Genomic DNA, 15,387 nt, shown 5'->3' with positions numbered 1-15,387 from the left:
ATGGCCAAAACTCTTCTCACACTCAAGAGAACCGTACTCTATAGTGAGCCAGCGACAGGCTGAACATAATAGTATACCTTTGACTCCTTTGAGAACAATATGGAGAACTCTCAGGCATGCAGATTTCCTCATGATGTTTCCTTCACCGCTAAATCAAGTTAAGTATAATTAATTGTTTAAAACACACATAACTCTTAGAGATGCGTACCTAGAATTGAACCCCCAACCTTCAATTATTCAGAGGTGGACATCCTAACCACTAGGCTCTTCGGGGGACTTCTTCTAAAATTATTCCCCAAAGTAATGTCCAAAAGTCAAATCATTTTCTCATTTAATTGATTTAGCTTTGGAAAATACTTTGGAATTTGAATTATTTAGGCAAATAAAACAACAGTTTGATGATTTTTTATGTTTTCTTTTATTAAAGTAGATTAGATTCTGACATTTTAATTATATCACCATCTGCTTCTTATAAATCTAATCTGGCACCGTTCATTATTTTATTTGTCTCTGCACGGGGTCCAAGAGCTCGAGTTCACAACATATCCCAATCCATATCTTTGTCAGGATGAAGAAATGAATGCAGCACTGTATCACCTTTGCCTGAAAAAAAATTATGATAACTGAGTAAGTGACCACTGACTGTGTTGCTTAATCTATACCACTAGGCACTACCAGCTTCTGTTTAGGTATGACGTTGTCTGCGAAGACTTTAGAATCAGTGTATATGGTATCTTTGTTACTAATTTAGCTAATCCAAATTGTTTCTTTAAATATTTGTGGTGCGAAGGAGTAAGAAACATCCAAACTTTCATATGAAGAGCAACGTTTTAGGCAGCTCTAGATACATAAGGAAACATACTCGAGAAAGCACTTGTAGTGTGGAGGTACTTACTATGAAGTCATAACCAGTAGCAATGGACTCAATTTGTATAATAGGTACTTTATGAAACGCTGTTAAAACTCCTCTAACTTTTCGGAGTTTAATACCATTGTAACAACTAAATATCACTTGCTTAGCTGTGAAGGAAAAGGAAGATCATGAGGAAACCCGCATGAGAGCCTTTACTTGTATTGAATGATAACGTTTGTTAACTTACGAGTTCTAACTTCCAAGCAGCCACAGTCCGTCAATAAGGGTCCCAATACTTAGGCAAATCAGTGCCCAGACATTTGCGTATAAGTTCAGTGAGAAAAACTAAGTCTCCGGTGTCCGAGGAGCAAGCAAAGTTGCAGAATTAATCACAAAAAACAAACGGGTAAACTAAGGAAAAACAACAAATAATTGTACTCTGTGGTCTGGGGTTCTAAATAGTTAGGTACCACAGACTAACTACTTATTTGTAATAAGTAACGTAGCCAAATTTAGGAGACTGTTATGTCCATAGATTATCTACTATATACTAGAAATATAATACTATATACTAGTTATGTCCATGTAAATTGCTAGATTACCAAGTGATTACCATAGATATTCGATTTAGTCGGGTTATAAATAGGTCCGTGCTACCAATACGTCATCAAAATGTCGATAATGACAAAATGCGATATAGTGCATTAGTCGTCCGCGATAGCAAATTTATCAACTGTAACGATCACGATTCTTAAGGATATTTCTATTGCGATGTCACATGTCAGTTTACGGCAATCGGCCTGTGCAATACAACTTCAACATTTGATTTGACAGTATACATATACGTTCTGAAATATTTGAATTGTTATATATACATACATCTTATTATGTTTTTTGTGAAAGTCAATTCAAACACTACTGTTATAAGGTTATTTTTGTATAATATAATGAATGTAATTTATTCAAATTAAATAATAAAATTACAGTAAAAGGTAAAATATGTAAAAAATATAATAAAAATGCAGCCAGTATTCTTGGCACCATTCCACGCGGTCATGATTTATATAGTTATTAGATAAGGCTAGCTTTAAGTTTTATTGTAATATTTAAAAAAAGGTAAATAAAAATTCGAAACTTTTTTATCTTGATGACTTTAAAGTTGGCTGTTGGACACAGAATCTAGAATGTCAAGTTCAAAGAAAGTTGTCATCCGCAGTACAGCAGACAAAGATTTGTGACCAATCCGAAACTTCCTGCAGGTTTTCTACGATGTCTGATTGGTTGGCTTGACGTATCCTGTTCGTCCGATGCCATTGTCAAGTGAACAAGAACTGGCAGAGATGAACTGAAAAGGATGAAATTTTGTAAAATAATCTCCGAGTCGAAGAATAAACCTTAAAATGTGTTAATTGTGAAATAATAATTTAAACAATCAGTGGAAGAGTGTATGTGATTTAATTGGCCTATAATTTAGTGTAGTAAAAACCACGTAATACTGCATTTTTCACTTCATTTCCACTCTTATTCTTTTTGTTTTTATTTGGTTTTTGTCAAAATTATTGATCTTATACATAAACTTTCTTTAAAAAATCGTCTAAGACCTGAAATATCAGATAATTTTTTTTACTTCACTTTTTACTTAATGTATATATCTCAATAGTCCTTTTCTTATTGTAAAGTAATGATCCTTATTTAATTTAATTTCACATCCTCCTTTCATTCACGATTTACGATTCTTGATTACTCGCGACATTGGTCATTGAGGAACTTGAAAAATAAAAAGTAAAAAAGCTACTGTTGTGAGGTGATGTATAAATTATTGATTAATATAGTCTATCATATGTACTATTTACTACCTACTATCCAGTTAATTTTCATCTAAATCTTACTAAAATTAAAACATTGGTCTGTATGGCTAAAGGCTTTAATACTTACATTGAACATTATTGAAATCTGTCCACTACACATTACTTACCTGTTAGATTAGACCCCAACTTTATTCAGGCAATTCCTCAAAGAGTTGGTCTTTATCATGCCAGTGGTTTTTTTTGGTGTACAAAAATAAGCACACAAACTATTACTTAGGTATACTTAGTATCAAAATATTTATTGGGGAATGGATGATTATTCACAAATTCTTTTTTAATCAATTTTTATTTTTATTGTGTGCCATCAGCGATCAGTCATTCAGATATAATTACTTAAGTGCATGAGAAGAATTCTATTTTTATGAGACAATGGTATATTGAAAAAACTTCATAAAACAAAACTTGATGGGTTGACTGAAGATTTGTGTCCATTTTAGATTTTTTTATGCTAGTTAATTAAGTTAGTTGTTTCCTTAACTTTTTGTATTAAAATAAATGCTTTCATAGTCTGCATTGTTCTAATTTACTTAGGGTCACCAAACAACAAAAATTTCCTGGAGAAAATATTGTTCCTTTTACCTACTTACATAATATCAATTACTTTATCAGGTATTTTGGAAAGATGAAGAATTGAAAGATCTTTTTAGTGAACTGACTTACTACTTACTATCCCTTGCTTTATTTTAAGAGATTTTTTGGTTAGTGGGGAAAAGAAAAAATGAGTCATGTATAATTTTTTACTTATGTAGCTAAGTACTTACTATTCTTTAAAAAAATATATTTGACATATTAAAAATGTATTCTGTAAAATAAAAAATTTAAATATATAAAAGGAAAAGCTGGCTGGCTGACTGATCTATCAACGCACAGCTCAAACTACTGAATGGACCAGGCTGACATTCGGCATGCAGATAGCTATTATGACGTTGACATCTGCTAAGAAAGGATTTTTGAAAATTCAACCTCTAAGGGGGTAAAATAGGGATTTCAAATTTGTGTAGCCCATGTAAGCTAGTGCTACATAATTTGCTTATCTTTAGGAAATTTAAACTATTTTTCACCATTTAGCCCTTTTATTCAGTAAGATTTATTTGTAACATTTTGTAACTGAGAATTATTAAAAAGAACAAACGTTCTGAACCAGTGAGTGGTTTACTTGAATAAAAAACTTTTTGTTCTATTTTATTCTACCTACTTTCAAAAGAAAGAACTGTAGGTAGGTACTTACCTACTTATAAAAATGAAAACTTCGCCAATATTACTGAAAAAATCTGAATAGTATTTTTTTGTCCAGAATTCTCCATGCTTGATCTGGTCACCGCACTTATGTACATTTTTATGAAATTTTAATTCATTATTTTAGTTATTCATCAAAATAAATAACAACTAAGTAAATCTCCATACAATAGTCGTGTCTGCCATATAATTTCCCAGTGCATTTGGTTTTTAGTCATTGTTTAAGTTAACGTCTCTATAAGCGGCACTAGGCGTCAGTTGGTTGTTGGCGCCGGCCGGGCTGGCGTCGCGACGTCGCTTCGCATCTGCACCCCTTAAACCTCACCCCTCAGTGTCTCTCGCTAGGCGAATGTTTCTAGCTCTCATTTGGTTCTGCTTTTCTTTTAATTCACATTCGTATCTTTCGTGTAACTAGTTAAAAACTCTCGAAAAAATAAATAGTGTACCTACTTAACATCTAGACAGGTTTCCGTCTGTTGTGTGTAATCAAAAAACTCGCGTAATAAATTTGTGAAAAAAAATTCAAGCTTAGGAACGCCGAATATTGAAACGCCAATAAGTTACGCGCACTTCATGTTATTTTACTTTTGATTTTTGTTGCTTCTCTAAAAACAAACTTGTGATTATAATTGCGATCTCGCGAATGTTGTTAATTGTTTTTACAACACTCTTGTATTCTCGTAACTGTGTATTCTAGTATTTTGAACCAATAGTGGACGAGTATCTACCGATTGGAATTTTCGGGATTATCGGGTTGTTGCTTAAAATACTTATTAAAAAGCGATGCTAAAGCTTTAACATTTCAGTATTCGGTATTTATACGCTAATGTTGGCCAAAAATTCATTTATTTCGTCAAAAATAATTACAGTTAACGATGTTCGAGTAGCTCTTTGAGTCATGTCAGAGGAACATGACGTTGATTGCGCCGAAAGTGAACGAACTGAGGACAAAGAGTGCGAGGAAACTGGAGATTTGACAGGAGATGACAAGACAGGAGACGAAGACAAGACAAAAGAACAAGATAAGACAAAACTATACCAGACAGAAAGACAAAACAAAATAGAGAAACAAGACAAGACAGAAGAACAAAATCAAATAAAGGAACTAGATAAGACAGGAACGAATGCCAGTGCCAATGTTACAAGTGCCACAAATGATAAGGAAAGTCTGAGTAGCGAAGTAGATGAGAAACAAGATGTGTATGGAGGGAAAGGTTCGAAAGGGACGCTCACGTGGACGAAGGAAGAGTCCGGTCTCCGAGTGTCATGGGAGCTGTTCGAAGGGACTGCTACTCCGAAGGACTATGTGGCGCTGTGTTATGCAGGTACGACAGTTTTCACTACCTAGTTATACTAACCTACCTAGGTATAATTACTAGCTTATGCTCGCGACTTCGTCCGCGTGGACTACACAAATTTCAAACCCCTATTTCACCCTCTTAGGGGTTGAATTTTCAAAAATCCTTTCTTAGCGGATGCCTACGTCATAATAGCTATCTGCATGCTAAATTTCAGCCCAATCAGTCCAGTAGTTTGAGCTGTGCGTTGATAGATCAGTCAGTCAGTCAGTCACCTTTTCCTTTTATATATTTAGATAAATCAAACTAATGCAAACAGTTTTTGTTTGTTTTGGGATCTCAAATTACCCATCTTTGCAAGCGCGAAATATTTTTAGTCAAAACCAGTTTCAATGTTTAGAAAACGAAGATCAAAATGCCTTTTAGAACATTAACTAATTAATTCCTTATGAATTGATCAACTGTCTCTATATTTTACTATTGGGATTGATGCTCTCTCGTTGATTCGGTTTTTGCTTCTCCTGCTAAATTAAGTTTTTGTGACATTAGTCCGTCTAACTTTCGCGTACTCCTCAAATGCTATTCATTCCATCATTCATTGCTCAACTTCCATTTTGCCTTTACGAATTCGGAATTACAATTTATAGGGGATCGGTTAGGGAAAATGTTTAAAGTATCGTTTTAACAAAACGTTTTAATGACGTAATTTCTAGCGTAAACCTCTGCTTAATGGATAGCGTATGTAATTTTGGCAAGTCTCTGGATAGCCTTGTAAAATAATTATTCCAGTTGGCGTCTATTAAGAACATCGATAAGTGCGATCAAAAACCATCTAAGGATTCTTAAGTCTGTAGAGGTGAGGTTTGACTTGCATGTAATTTAGCTTAAAAACATTTCAGACTCACCTTGTAAGTGCTTACCTTATGTTACTAGCTGATGCCCGCGACTTAGTACGCGTGGAATTAGGTTCTTTAAAAATCTCATGGGAACTGTTTGATTTTCCGGGATAAAAAGTAGCCGGGTTAGTCCGGGTAGCCTATGTCACTCTCCAGGTCCCTATGTCACTCTCCAGGTTATCTATACCCATACAAAAAATCACGTCAATCCGTTGCACCGTTGCGACGTGATTGAAGGATAAACCGACAAACAAACACACTTACACATTTATAATAAAGGTACTGATTATAGGCAGATACTTATACGTAGTTAGGTAACTGGGTAATTACTTATTTGGCCTAAAGCAACAATAGGTAGCGAAAATCGCACTTTTTTTTCAAAACTGCGAAAAATATCTTCATTTATTTGTGCATGGAAAATTCCAGCTTTTCCTGATCAATAACGTTCGTTATTTTATATACGCAAAAAGATAAGTATGGTTCTCCTTCAAATTAAGGTGATAGCTAAAATATCATCGTTAGCCCCATAGGGCAGCCGCTTCGACGAGGTACCATGCTGATTTATGTTATTACTTCCAGTATTAAGTGCCAAAGGCAATTAACCTTGGTAATATTATGCCATAAGACACTTAACCTTTATTTCATAGCTATTTTTAAATATCGCGACTTTTTTTATGGCTTAGACTAGCAGCAAAACCAGTGATAGCCTTGTGGTTAAGTCGTCGGCCTCCTATTTGAGGAGTTCGGAGTGCCATCCGTCTAACTTTTCAGGGTTGCGTTTAAGCAATTCAATATCACCTGCTTTAACGGTGAATGTGATACATCGTGAGGAAACCTGTATGCTTCAGAAAAGTCAGGTATGCATGCCGGGTACGGGGTACGAACCCCAGACCGCCCGAATAATTGGATCGCAAGCCATCGAAAATTATTTGTATCTATTAGGTACGATTACCGATGGGTTGATCATGATGATTAGGTACGTGATTAGCAATCTTCTAAACACGGATAGCGCTTAACTTTACGTGTACCTATAATAATTTCTAATGCGTGCCAACAATAAGCTGCAGTCTTAGTATATAAATCGTGATTTGGGTAGTTCTATTATGATTTGCTTTTGCTGTATTATGAAATCGTATACCGTCGAGCCGCTCTGGATTCACTTGAGTGAATTTTTACAAAATCGAACCTACTGTCGAAATTTCAACTTGCTATCCCCAGCAGTTTGGACTATGCGTTGACAGACGTGAAACAGTCATGGAGCAGTTGGGACAAGTCTTTTATACATTCATGATATTCATAGATGTCGCAAAATATGTTTTGTATCTTTTTATGATAATATTATCCAACAAATAATAATCTTACCTACATAATCGCCAGATTTATTAGGAACACCATAGTTGTTAATGTCATACATTATGACTACAGAGTACAGTCTATTACCATAACTTTTTCACTTGGCTTATTTGCCAATAGCGCAGCGAAGCGACGGCTTTTAAAGTTTGGTGCAACGCCGAACTTTGTCTTGAAAACGCGGCCACAAGTTGAACAAGAGCAGAAAGCAGAAATTCAAAACGGGAGTTGCGGAACTCCGGAGTTTCCAAAGATTATAGGCTCGTTTGTAAAACCGGAGTTGTCGTAAACATAACCGGACTTTCAATTTTCAGATTTTAAGAACAAGATGAGCTTTTTCAGCGGTTAAATCAGAGTTTATTTATTAATATGAAAATGAAAATACCTACGATGAATAGGGTAAAACCTGGTAAAACTTATCAAATTTTATCGACGTAAAACATGATTAAAAATCTAGAAGAAAAAAGTTAGTAATTAATATTGCCAGGTTGTAAAATAAAATTTTCTTTTTATTTTTCAATTTCAAGTACTGCTCACAAATAAATCAGATTTTTTAAACTGAAATACAAATCATTTTTTCAGATTGGGTATTCACATTCTGTTTATCACTTGCTGAATTTGCAATACAATGATGTAGTGGTGATAATTAATGCGTAAACATTCCAAGGTCGCCTCAACTGTATCTTAACTCTTGTATATGCAAAAAGTGTTTAAATAAAATAAATTAACAAATAAATAACTCAGGACTTTTTAGCGAAGTTAATAATTTTTTGCTTGAAACGACGAGGTTTTTTGCTAAGATATAACGTTTCTCAGTCCGCAACTGGATGTAACTGTAAACCGTATCGTCGGAGCTTATTGCATTAATTGAAAACAGGAAGTGCTGAGTGCGCTCCCCCGTTCCCTTGATAACACCGCTTGGACGGCTTGAATTCATTTATCTTAGGAAATGTTGAATGGGAAATGTACGCCGCGTGATATGCAACATTTTGCAATTTATCTTGGCTCCCTGCGAGATAAAATAATATGCGAGTAGTACACTGGCTGGTACAGTGTTTTGATATAAATTGCAAAATGAATACAGAGGAAATATGTTGGTAATCGTTCAAATATGTCTGGTTTTGAGATCCCCCCGCGTCACCCGCGGCCTCGCTCCTGTAGGAATTTTGAAAAATTCGACCTTATTCCTTATCTACATTATAAGCGGACCCAGCGCTCTAGGTCCAAGGGTTTGGTATTTGGTAATCGTTCACATATAAAACTCTTGCTTTAGCGTTCGTCCGCGACTTCTTTCTGCAGCTTTCTCAAAAAATCTGGCCTTATTCTTTGTTCACATTGTAAAGGGAACCTTTGTGCAACATCGCTCTAGGTCCAAGGTTTTGGGCTGGGCGTTGATGAGTGAATCAGTACTTACTTTTTATTGTACGAGATTTTTGACAAGGTGACAATCTATTGGTTAAGATGTTGGCTTCCTATTCTATGGGTCTGAGGTTTGATCCCGGGCACGCACCACTAACTTTTGGTGTAGTCTGCGTTTTAAGCAATCATATATCACTTGCTTTAACGGTGAAGAAAACCGGCATACCTGAGAGTTCTTCATAGTGTTCTCAAAGGTGTAAATCTACTCTTGGCCAGCGTGGTGCACTATAGCCTAAACCCTTCTCAATCTGAGAGGAGACTCATGTTAAGCAAATGGGCTGGCGTTGGGTTGAGAATTGAGATGTTTATGTTGCGTAGCTTTCAGATGATTGACTAAAAATAATGGGCAAATATTAGTATAAGGTACTATTCTTTTGCCTTCTTCGTTAAGAAGAATCTGTGACTAAATTTCCAAACATTTTTATACTTATCTTATTACGATTTACGAATAAGGTATTGATCATATAAAAAAACTGGACGACTTGCCTTAAAAATTTTGGAGTGTTAAACTTAAAAAGCGCAATTAAATCAGACGACTGTGCAAAAACCAGTCAAGTGTGAGTCGGACTCGCACACGAAGGGTTCCGTACCATCGGACAAGATTATATACTTTTTTTTAAATTTACATGGCGACCATTTCGTTATTATTGGTTGTTATAGCGGCAATAAAAATACACATTCTGTGAAAATTTCAATTCTCATCCGATTACGGTTTATAAAATAGAGCCCGCTGACAGATAGACAGACAGCGGAGGCTTATAGTAATAGGGACCCGTTTTCACCCTTCAGCCACGGAACCCTAAAAATGCTTTTTACCACTGGAGTCAATGGATTCTGAAAGTTCACGAAAGTGCAATCTGCGCCCACGCGTGCTTAATTGTGCGCCCGCGCCGGCTCCCGCCTCGATACACAGCAAATTGATAACAGCTTTTATTACCTAACACCGTTTTATTGCCATTAAGACGGTGCTGAGTCAGATGCCTTTTAATTTTGCGATAATAAAGTTAATGGCGATTTCCGATACTAAAAAAATCGGTTAATGCTTCTGAGTCGGATGCTGCATTAAATTTTTGGCAAATTAAAACTGAGATAAGGCGATTTTATGGTACAATTTTTGACGTAGGGCATCCCACGGCACGTGATCACATTACTTTCGGAATTCAATGGAAAAAATAATCATATATATATTGGGATCATCATCAAAAAAAAAACGTTTACCTATATTGTAAATTGTGCCACACATCACCTAAGGGTTAGTTATCCCGACGCTTCCTCCATTTGAGCATTAAAGCCAAAATGCCTTAAGCAGAAGAAGCGTCGAAATAAACTGTGTTTTAGCGTTTAAACTGTCGTGAGTGATTTCCATTAAACCTATATCATACACCGGCTGTACTCATTTGTTTAGTCGATGTTTGCCCGACTAGTTTCGAACGCATCTGGGCTCAGACGCGGTTGAGACTCAACCGCGACGCGTGCGCGAACTGAGTCCCTGTGAAAAAGGACTAACGATGGGTTCAAAACTAGTCGAGCTAACGTCGACTAAACACGTGAGTAAAGCCGGTGTGTGATGTATGTATAAACTGTGTCATGTTCCGCGAAACCCGAAAAAGGTTCCAGCTCAGCATGCTGTATGCCTTGTAATGCACAAGAGCACACAGCGCTGATTTTCAGCCGGGACCCTAAGCATTTGAACTCTATCATCAAGTGGAAACAAAAGACCAAGAAGTGTTGCAGCACGCGCCTACCAGTTCGTTATATAAACTCTCTTGAGAGGCCTTTAACCAGAAGCCGCATGTAATTTCCTTGTTTAGCGGTTTTTTATGGATGCAGTACTTGTGGTTTAGTTTAGACTTTAGATTTAGGTTCTGATTGTTAATTCTTCTTTGTTGTTACGCTCTTCACAGAGCGTCTCCATTCCTCTCTGATATTAATTCTAGTAAAATACTAAAAAAATTATGTAGGTATTCGATCAAAGTTATTGTGTGTATTCTAGATCTCAACAATTTACTGTGGAGTTCTTCAGTTCTGAAATTACACAAGTTGTCTGGAAGACAACGCGTTTTTTTTCATTTTTGAGAAAACGTCTAATTTCTTGGCGGCTTACCACATTGAGTTAGTCATGCCGTAAGTCACCTCTATCTTAGGCTTGTGACTCTTCCAAAAAGCTGAAGTCATTTTCTTTTCTTGAATGTATGAAATTGACTGAAGTATCAACATAAAGGATGTGCCTATCTACTTATCTTGGAGTTCTTAATCCTTATTGTTATTATAACTTACTAGCTGATGCCCGCGACTTCGTACGCGTGGATTTTGGTTTTTAAAAATCCCGTGAGAACTCATCAATTTTCCGGGATGAATGTCCTTCCCAGGGATATAAGCTAACTCTGTACCAAATTTCATCAAAATCGGTTGAACGGTTGAGCCGTGAAAAGCTAGCAGACAGACAGACAGACAGACACACTTTCGCATTTATAATATTAGTATGGAAGTATGGATATGGATTAAGTGGGATTTTTGTATTACATTTTGAACAAGGCTATACAGATCTCCGTCTTGATAGAGAAGTAGAATAGGTAGCGCTTTTGTTTACAGTTTCGTTTGTTAACAGGCAAAGAAACTTCCCACCTTTATGCTTCACTGTGGTTAATGAACGTTGTTAAAATTTACTGTCGTATTGTCTTATACTTATGTAGGTGGCTGTTTCCGGTATATTTACAGTAAGTACGCTCTCCAATTTCACCCGACTTTCGCCGATTCAGCAGTCATATTAGTGTCATTGCTGCATCGGGCTGACATAACCTTTAACAAAAAGAAATAACGATTGTTGAGCACAACGTTTACTACAGATAATAAAGTTGATATACTTGGTTCATATTGCGCTGGTTGACCCCACTTAATTATTTACTAGTTGGCAGTGGTCGGCATAGTTAATTAATTATTTACTAGGCTGAAGTCGCTAGCAGATTTGTTGCCACGTCTTTGAGGTGGTTTGGGGTGAAGGCATACATATTTATTGTAGTGTTAAAGTATGCAGCATCATCAAGTTTTATGGAAATGTCATCATTTGCTTTAAGCCTTCAATTACTTGTCATTTTCACACAATTTGGTTATGCACAGGGCCTGGCCCGGCAGTAATTTTTATATTTTGCTGGTAAAACTTAATGGTACATCAGTAGACGATTAAAATCTCGAATCGCCATTCTCAAAACCGGTGTGGTAACTGGCAACTGGGAAGAGGGCGAATGGTCGTTTTGCATGGTGCATGATTTTGTGTGCAGCGGTTACCAGAGTGCAGTGAGCAGGTCACCACGCCTCGGTGGTCGCATGAATGGGCAGCGGAGCCCCGCGCTCCGCTCCCCGCCACTCGATTTGTGAATGAATGCCCCACCGGCGCGTGCCTCGCCGCTCACGCTCAGTCGCGACTAGCACCGCCTTCGATACGCAAGCGCATGCCTCTGTTTCGAATTCTGACGGATCGAACTTTGGATTCGCGAGTTTTGTTCAAGTTATCACCCGAGAACTTCAAATCTGGAACTTTGTCCCACTGAACAACACTGGGAAGGTGTTCCCCGAGCCGTTTGATCGGCATTCGAGACCTCATCGTTTATCAGGTAAGCAATTAAAAGCTATTTTATTCTAGCCCATTCTTATATCGAGTTAGGTGACACGTAGGCTAGATTCATTGAAAAATACGACAGTGGGTTGTACCGTAGGTGGGGTGCCCACGTTATTACAAATATGGTACATGTAGTACGCCGTCATCATGTCTTCTTCGATAACGGGCACGTATTTGGTCGACTATTGTAGGTGTCCGTCCGTACTTTCACAAGCGCTCGTTTATTCTGCACTATTACTTAATTCATTCAACTAATGATTAGATTCTGTTTGAATGGGTTTTATCGCAAGTGGGCCTAGCCCGAGGCTGTGTTCGGGTCACGGTTCAATGTACAAGAAACTAATTAAGTAATGTTCGGGTAACTATTATTACCAAACCTTATTTTCTTTTTCTTGTGTTTCCATTTTGAGAAAATGATTTTTCACACGGCATTCTCATTTCTGATTTTTATGGTGAACTGCAAAACCTGTTCGGTGGAATCTGTAATCAAGTTTTTAAGTTTTTGCTGTTCGAATTCGTCTTTACTAGTTAACTCTGTATCTACTCATAATTCTTATCATTATCTTCGAAGTATTTAGTATATATTTCAGTGGCGGATTTGTAGTCTTGGCCGCCCTAGGCCCCAGGCCATGTAATACTTAGGTAGGAACCAGCCGCCCCTTTCTCAGCACTCATCATAATTATATTATAGACTACCAGTAGACTACATCATGAATTTACTTTATTGACAACTTTTATCATAACATCAGTGAATTTTTTGCCACGATTGACCGCTCCTAATATCTTGCCGCGCTAGGGCCGGGCCTACTGGACTTGATCAAATCGGCCACTGGTATATTTATCACTTTTTTTCACAGTACAGTGCTAATAGTCAATAGCATTCTCGTGGTCTACGTTGATTTTCATTGTCCTGATGATCTCACAGATTAAAATGATTTGATTATATTCTACCGGCAAAAATCCGGCAAAGCAACTCGGTTTCTAAAAGACAAATTGCAGTATATTTACATAATTACTGTACGCTTTCATCTGTAAGACCGGATTCATATCCACCAAAAGCTACATCAAAGTCTACGAATACCTATTTGGGCTATTTGATGCTTTGAAATTTGAATAAAATGCATGGGAAACTTGGTTGCCGGCTGTTCTCTCAAAACTTTAAGTGGTCGCACGGCTTGCACACTTTTCATATTTTATTCTCCACGGCAAATGGCAAAACTAAAAACTAGGCGCCGATACAATGGGCCTTTTAAAAGGCGCTAACGGCAACTACCTGGGAATCATTTGCAACCTTTTCACAATGGCGAGCGATTGCGCCCGTATGCCATTGAAATTGAGGACACTACCATTCTGTGGGCGACATATCGATCACCTTGTGACACCCAATTAAATTTCGCTTGTGGATTATTCTCCTTGACTCTACATGTTTCTATCACACCAACCAATCTTTATGTGATCTCAGGCATCTGAAAAAAACCGGCTAAGTGCGAGTCAGACTCGCGCACCGAGGGTTCCGTACTTTAGTCGTATTTTTTCGACATTTTGCACGATAAATCAAAAACTATTATGCGTAAAAAGAAATAAAAAATCTGTTTTAGAATTCACAGGTGAAGCCCTTTCATATGATACCCCACTTGATATAGTTATCTTACTTTGATAATTGAAAATACTAATTATTAGTTCATGACCACAATTTAATTTTTGTTGTGTGATGTAACCACAAATTCATGGTTTTCAGATAGTTCCCCTAATGTCTGCTATAAGACCTACCTACCTGCCGAATTTCATGGTTCTAGGTCACCTTGTAGGTTTCTTGACAGACAGACAACAGCCGCAATTAAACATTGAAAAGGGTTCAAAAACGGTATTTTTTTGAACATGTAGCTGCGAGCAAGATCCATTCAATAAATATTTTAAAGTCGTCTAAACTTTCTTATGAAATCGACTAGCTACCTCACCATCATCGTAAACCCGAGGCACGTCCGGCCGTACGTAGGGTTAATACAACTGCCATCCATCATGCCACCGGCGGATATTAAATTGACACGCCTCACTCCAACACTCCATCTCATTTCATTATGATGATATTACTGCACTAGCGCTTGACCACGGCTTTGTCTGCCTCTGAGTTGACTAGTAATTTCATATTTTGTCTTTGACCACGAATATACCTGTTGATCTTATTTGCGAAAGACTGTAGTCTTAAGTTTTGCTGATTCGGCCCTATCGCATTAGTTTGTCAAATACAGTAGGTCGATTTCGTGAAACCTGCATCAATCATTATTACAATCTCAATTGCTGTGATTGGATGAATTTTTGCGATTCTTGTTGCAACAAGGCATTGTAGCCAATAGCAACCAATAGTGAGCGAACGTCAAACAATCAGAGGTGATTGCGATCGGGACATTGTAGCTGTCATTCTACCGCAATCGAGCAGCTGTGTGACGATCGCAATTACCTCTGATTAGCCGACTCTCTTTCACTATTCGGTGAAATGCATTGTTGCTGTAAATAATACCACAAATTCAGCCAAGATTGTAACAGTGATCGAACAGCTTTGTCGTAATCTACAAAATCATACAGCTGTATATTAGAAGAGTCTAATTGAAAAGATTGTGATTGCTACATTAATTACAATTAAATTTGGTAATAGGGGATAAAATATTGAACGACGGTTAACTGAAAGAAATAGTAGTTTAATATACATAATAACGGTCGTTTATTTCCGTCAAAAGCAGTGTTTAGGTTTGGTCAACACCTTGGAAACATAAATATACAAACAGACAGGACGACAATACATGGTCTTTTACTGTAGGCAATATAACAGTATAAATATGAAGAACGTCTTCCT

At 37.1% G+C, this 15,387-nt stretch overlaps 1 protein-coding gene and 1 long non-coding RNA gene across 7 annotated transcripts in view; one reads left to right on the top strand and one right to left on the bottom strand.

The window, feature by feature from the left end:
• Window positions 1–382: 382 nt before the first annotated feature.
• LOC138404754 (uncharacterized) lies at window positions 383–1,517 on the bottom strand. The gene is made up of 3 exons (XR_011238556.1): window positions 1,426–1,517; window positions 1,101–1,373; window positions 383–603 (listed from the first exon to the last, which is right to left on the bottom strand). It is a non-coding gene; the product is annotated as an uncharacterized lncRNA (long non-coding RNA).
• A 530-nt stretch (window positions 1,518–2,047) lies between these two features.
• Hecw (Hecw ubiquitin protein ligase) overlaps window positions 2,048–15,387 on the top strand; it is a 141,063-nt gene continuing 127,723 nt past the window's right edge. For 2 of the 6 annotated variants that reach the window (XM_069509695.1, XM_069509694.1), the window contains exons 1-2: window positions 2,048–2,657; window positions 4,827–5,282. In XM_069509695.1, coding sequence (XP_069365796.1) covers window positions 4,856–5,282 — 427 coding nt within the window. In that variant the 5' untranslated portion in view covers window positions 2,048–2,657; window positions 4,827–4,855. Of the gene's footprint in view, window positions 2,658–4,826; window positions 5,283–12,333; window positions 12,532–15,387 lie in introns of those variants that run through there. The other 4 variants (XM_034984804.2, XM_034984805.2, XM_069509696.1 and 1 more) reach the window with 4 other exon arrangements.

This window comes from Maniola hyperantus, chromosome 3 (genome assembly GCF_902806685.2).
Source record: "Maniola hyperantus chromosome 3, iAphHyp1.2, whole genome shotgun sequence".
NCBI classification, from domain to species: domain Eukaryota; kingdom Metazoa; phylum Arthropoda; class Insecta; order Lepidoptera; family Nymphalidae; genus Maniola; species Maniola hyperantus.
Note: the sequence above shows the minus strand (reverse complement) of the source record. Positions and strands in the feature narration are given on the sequence as shown.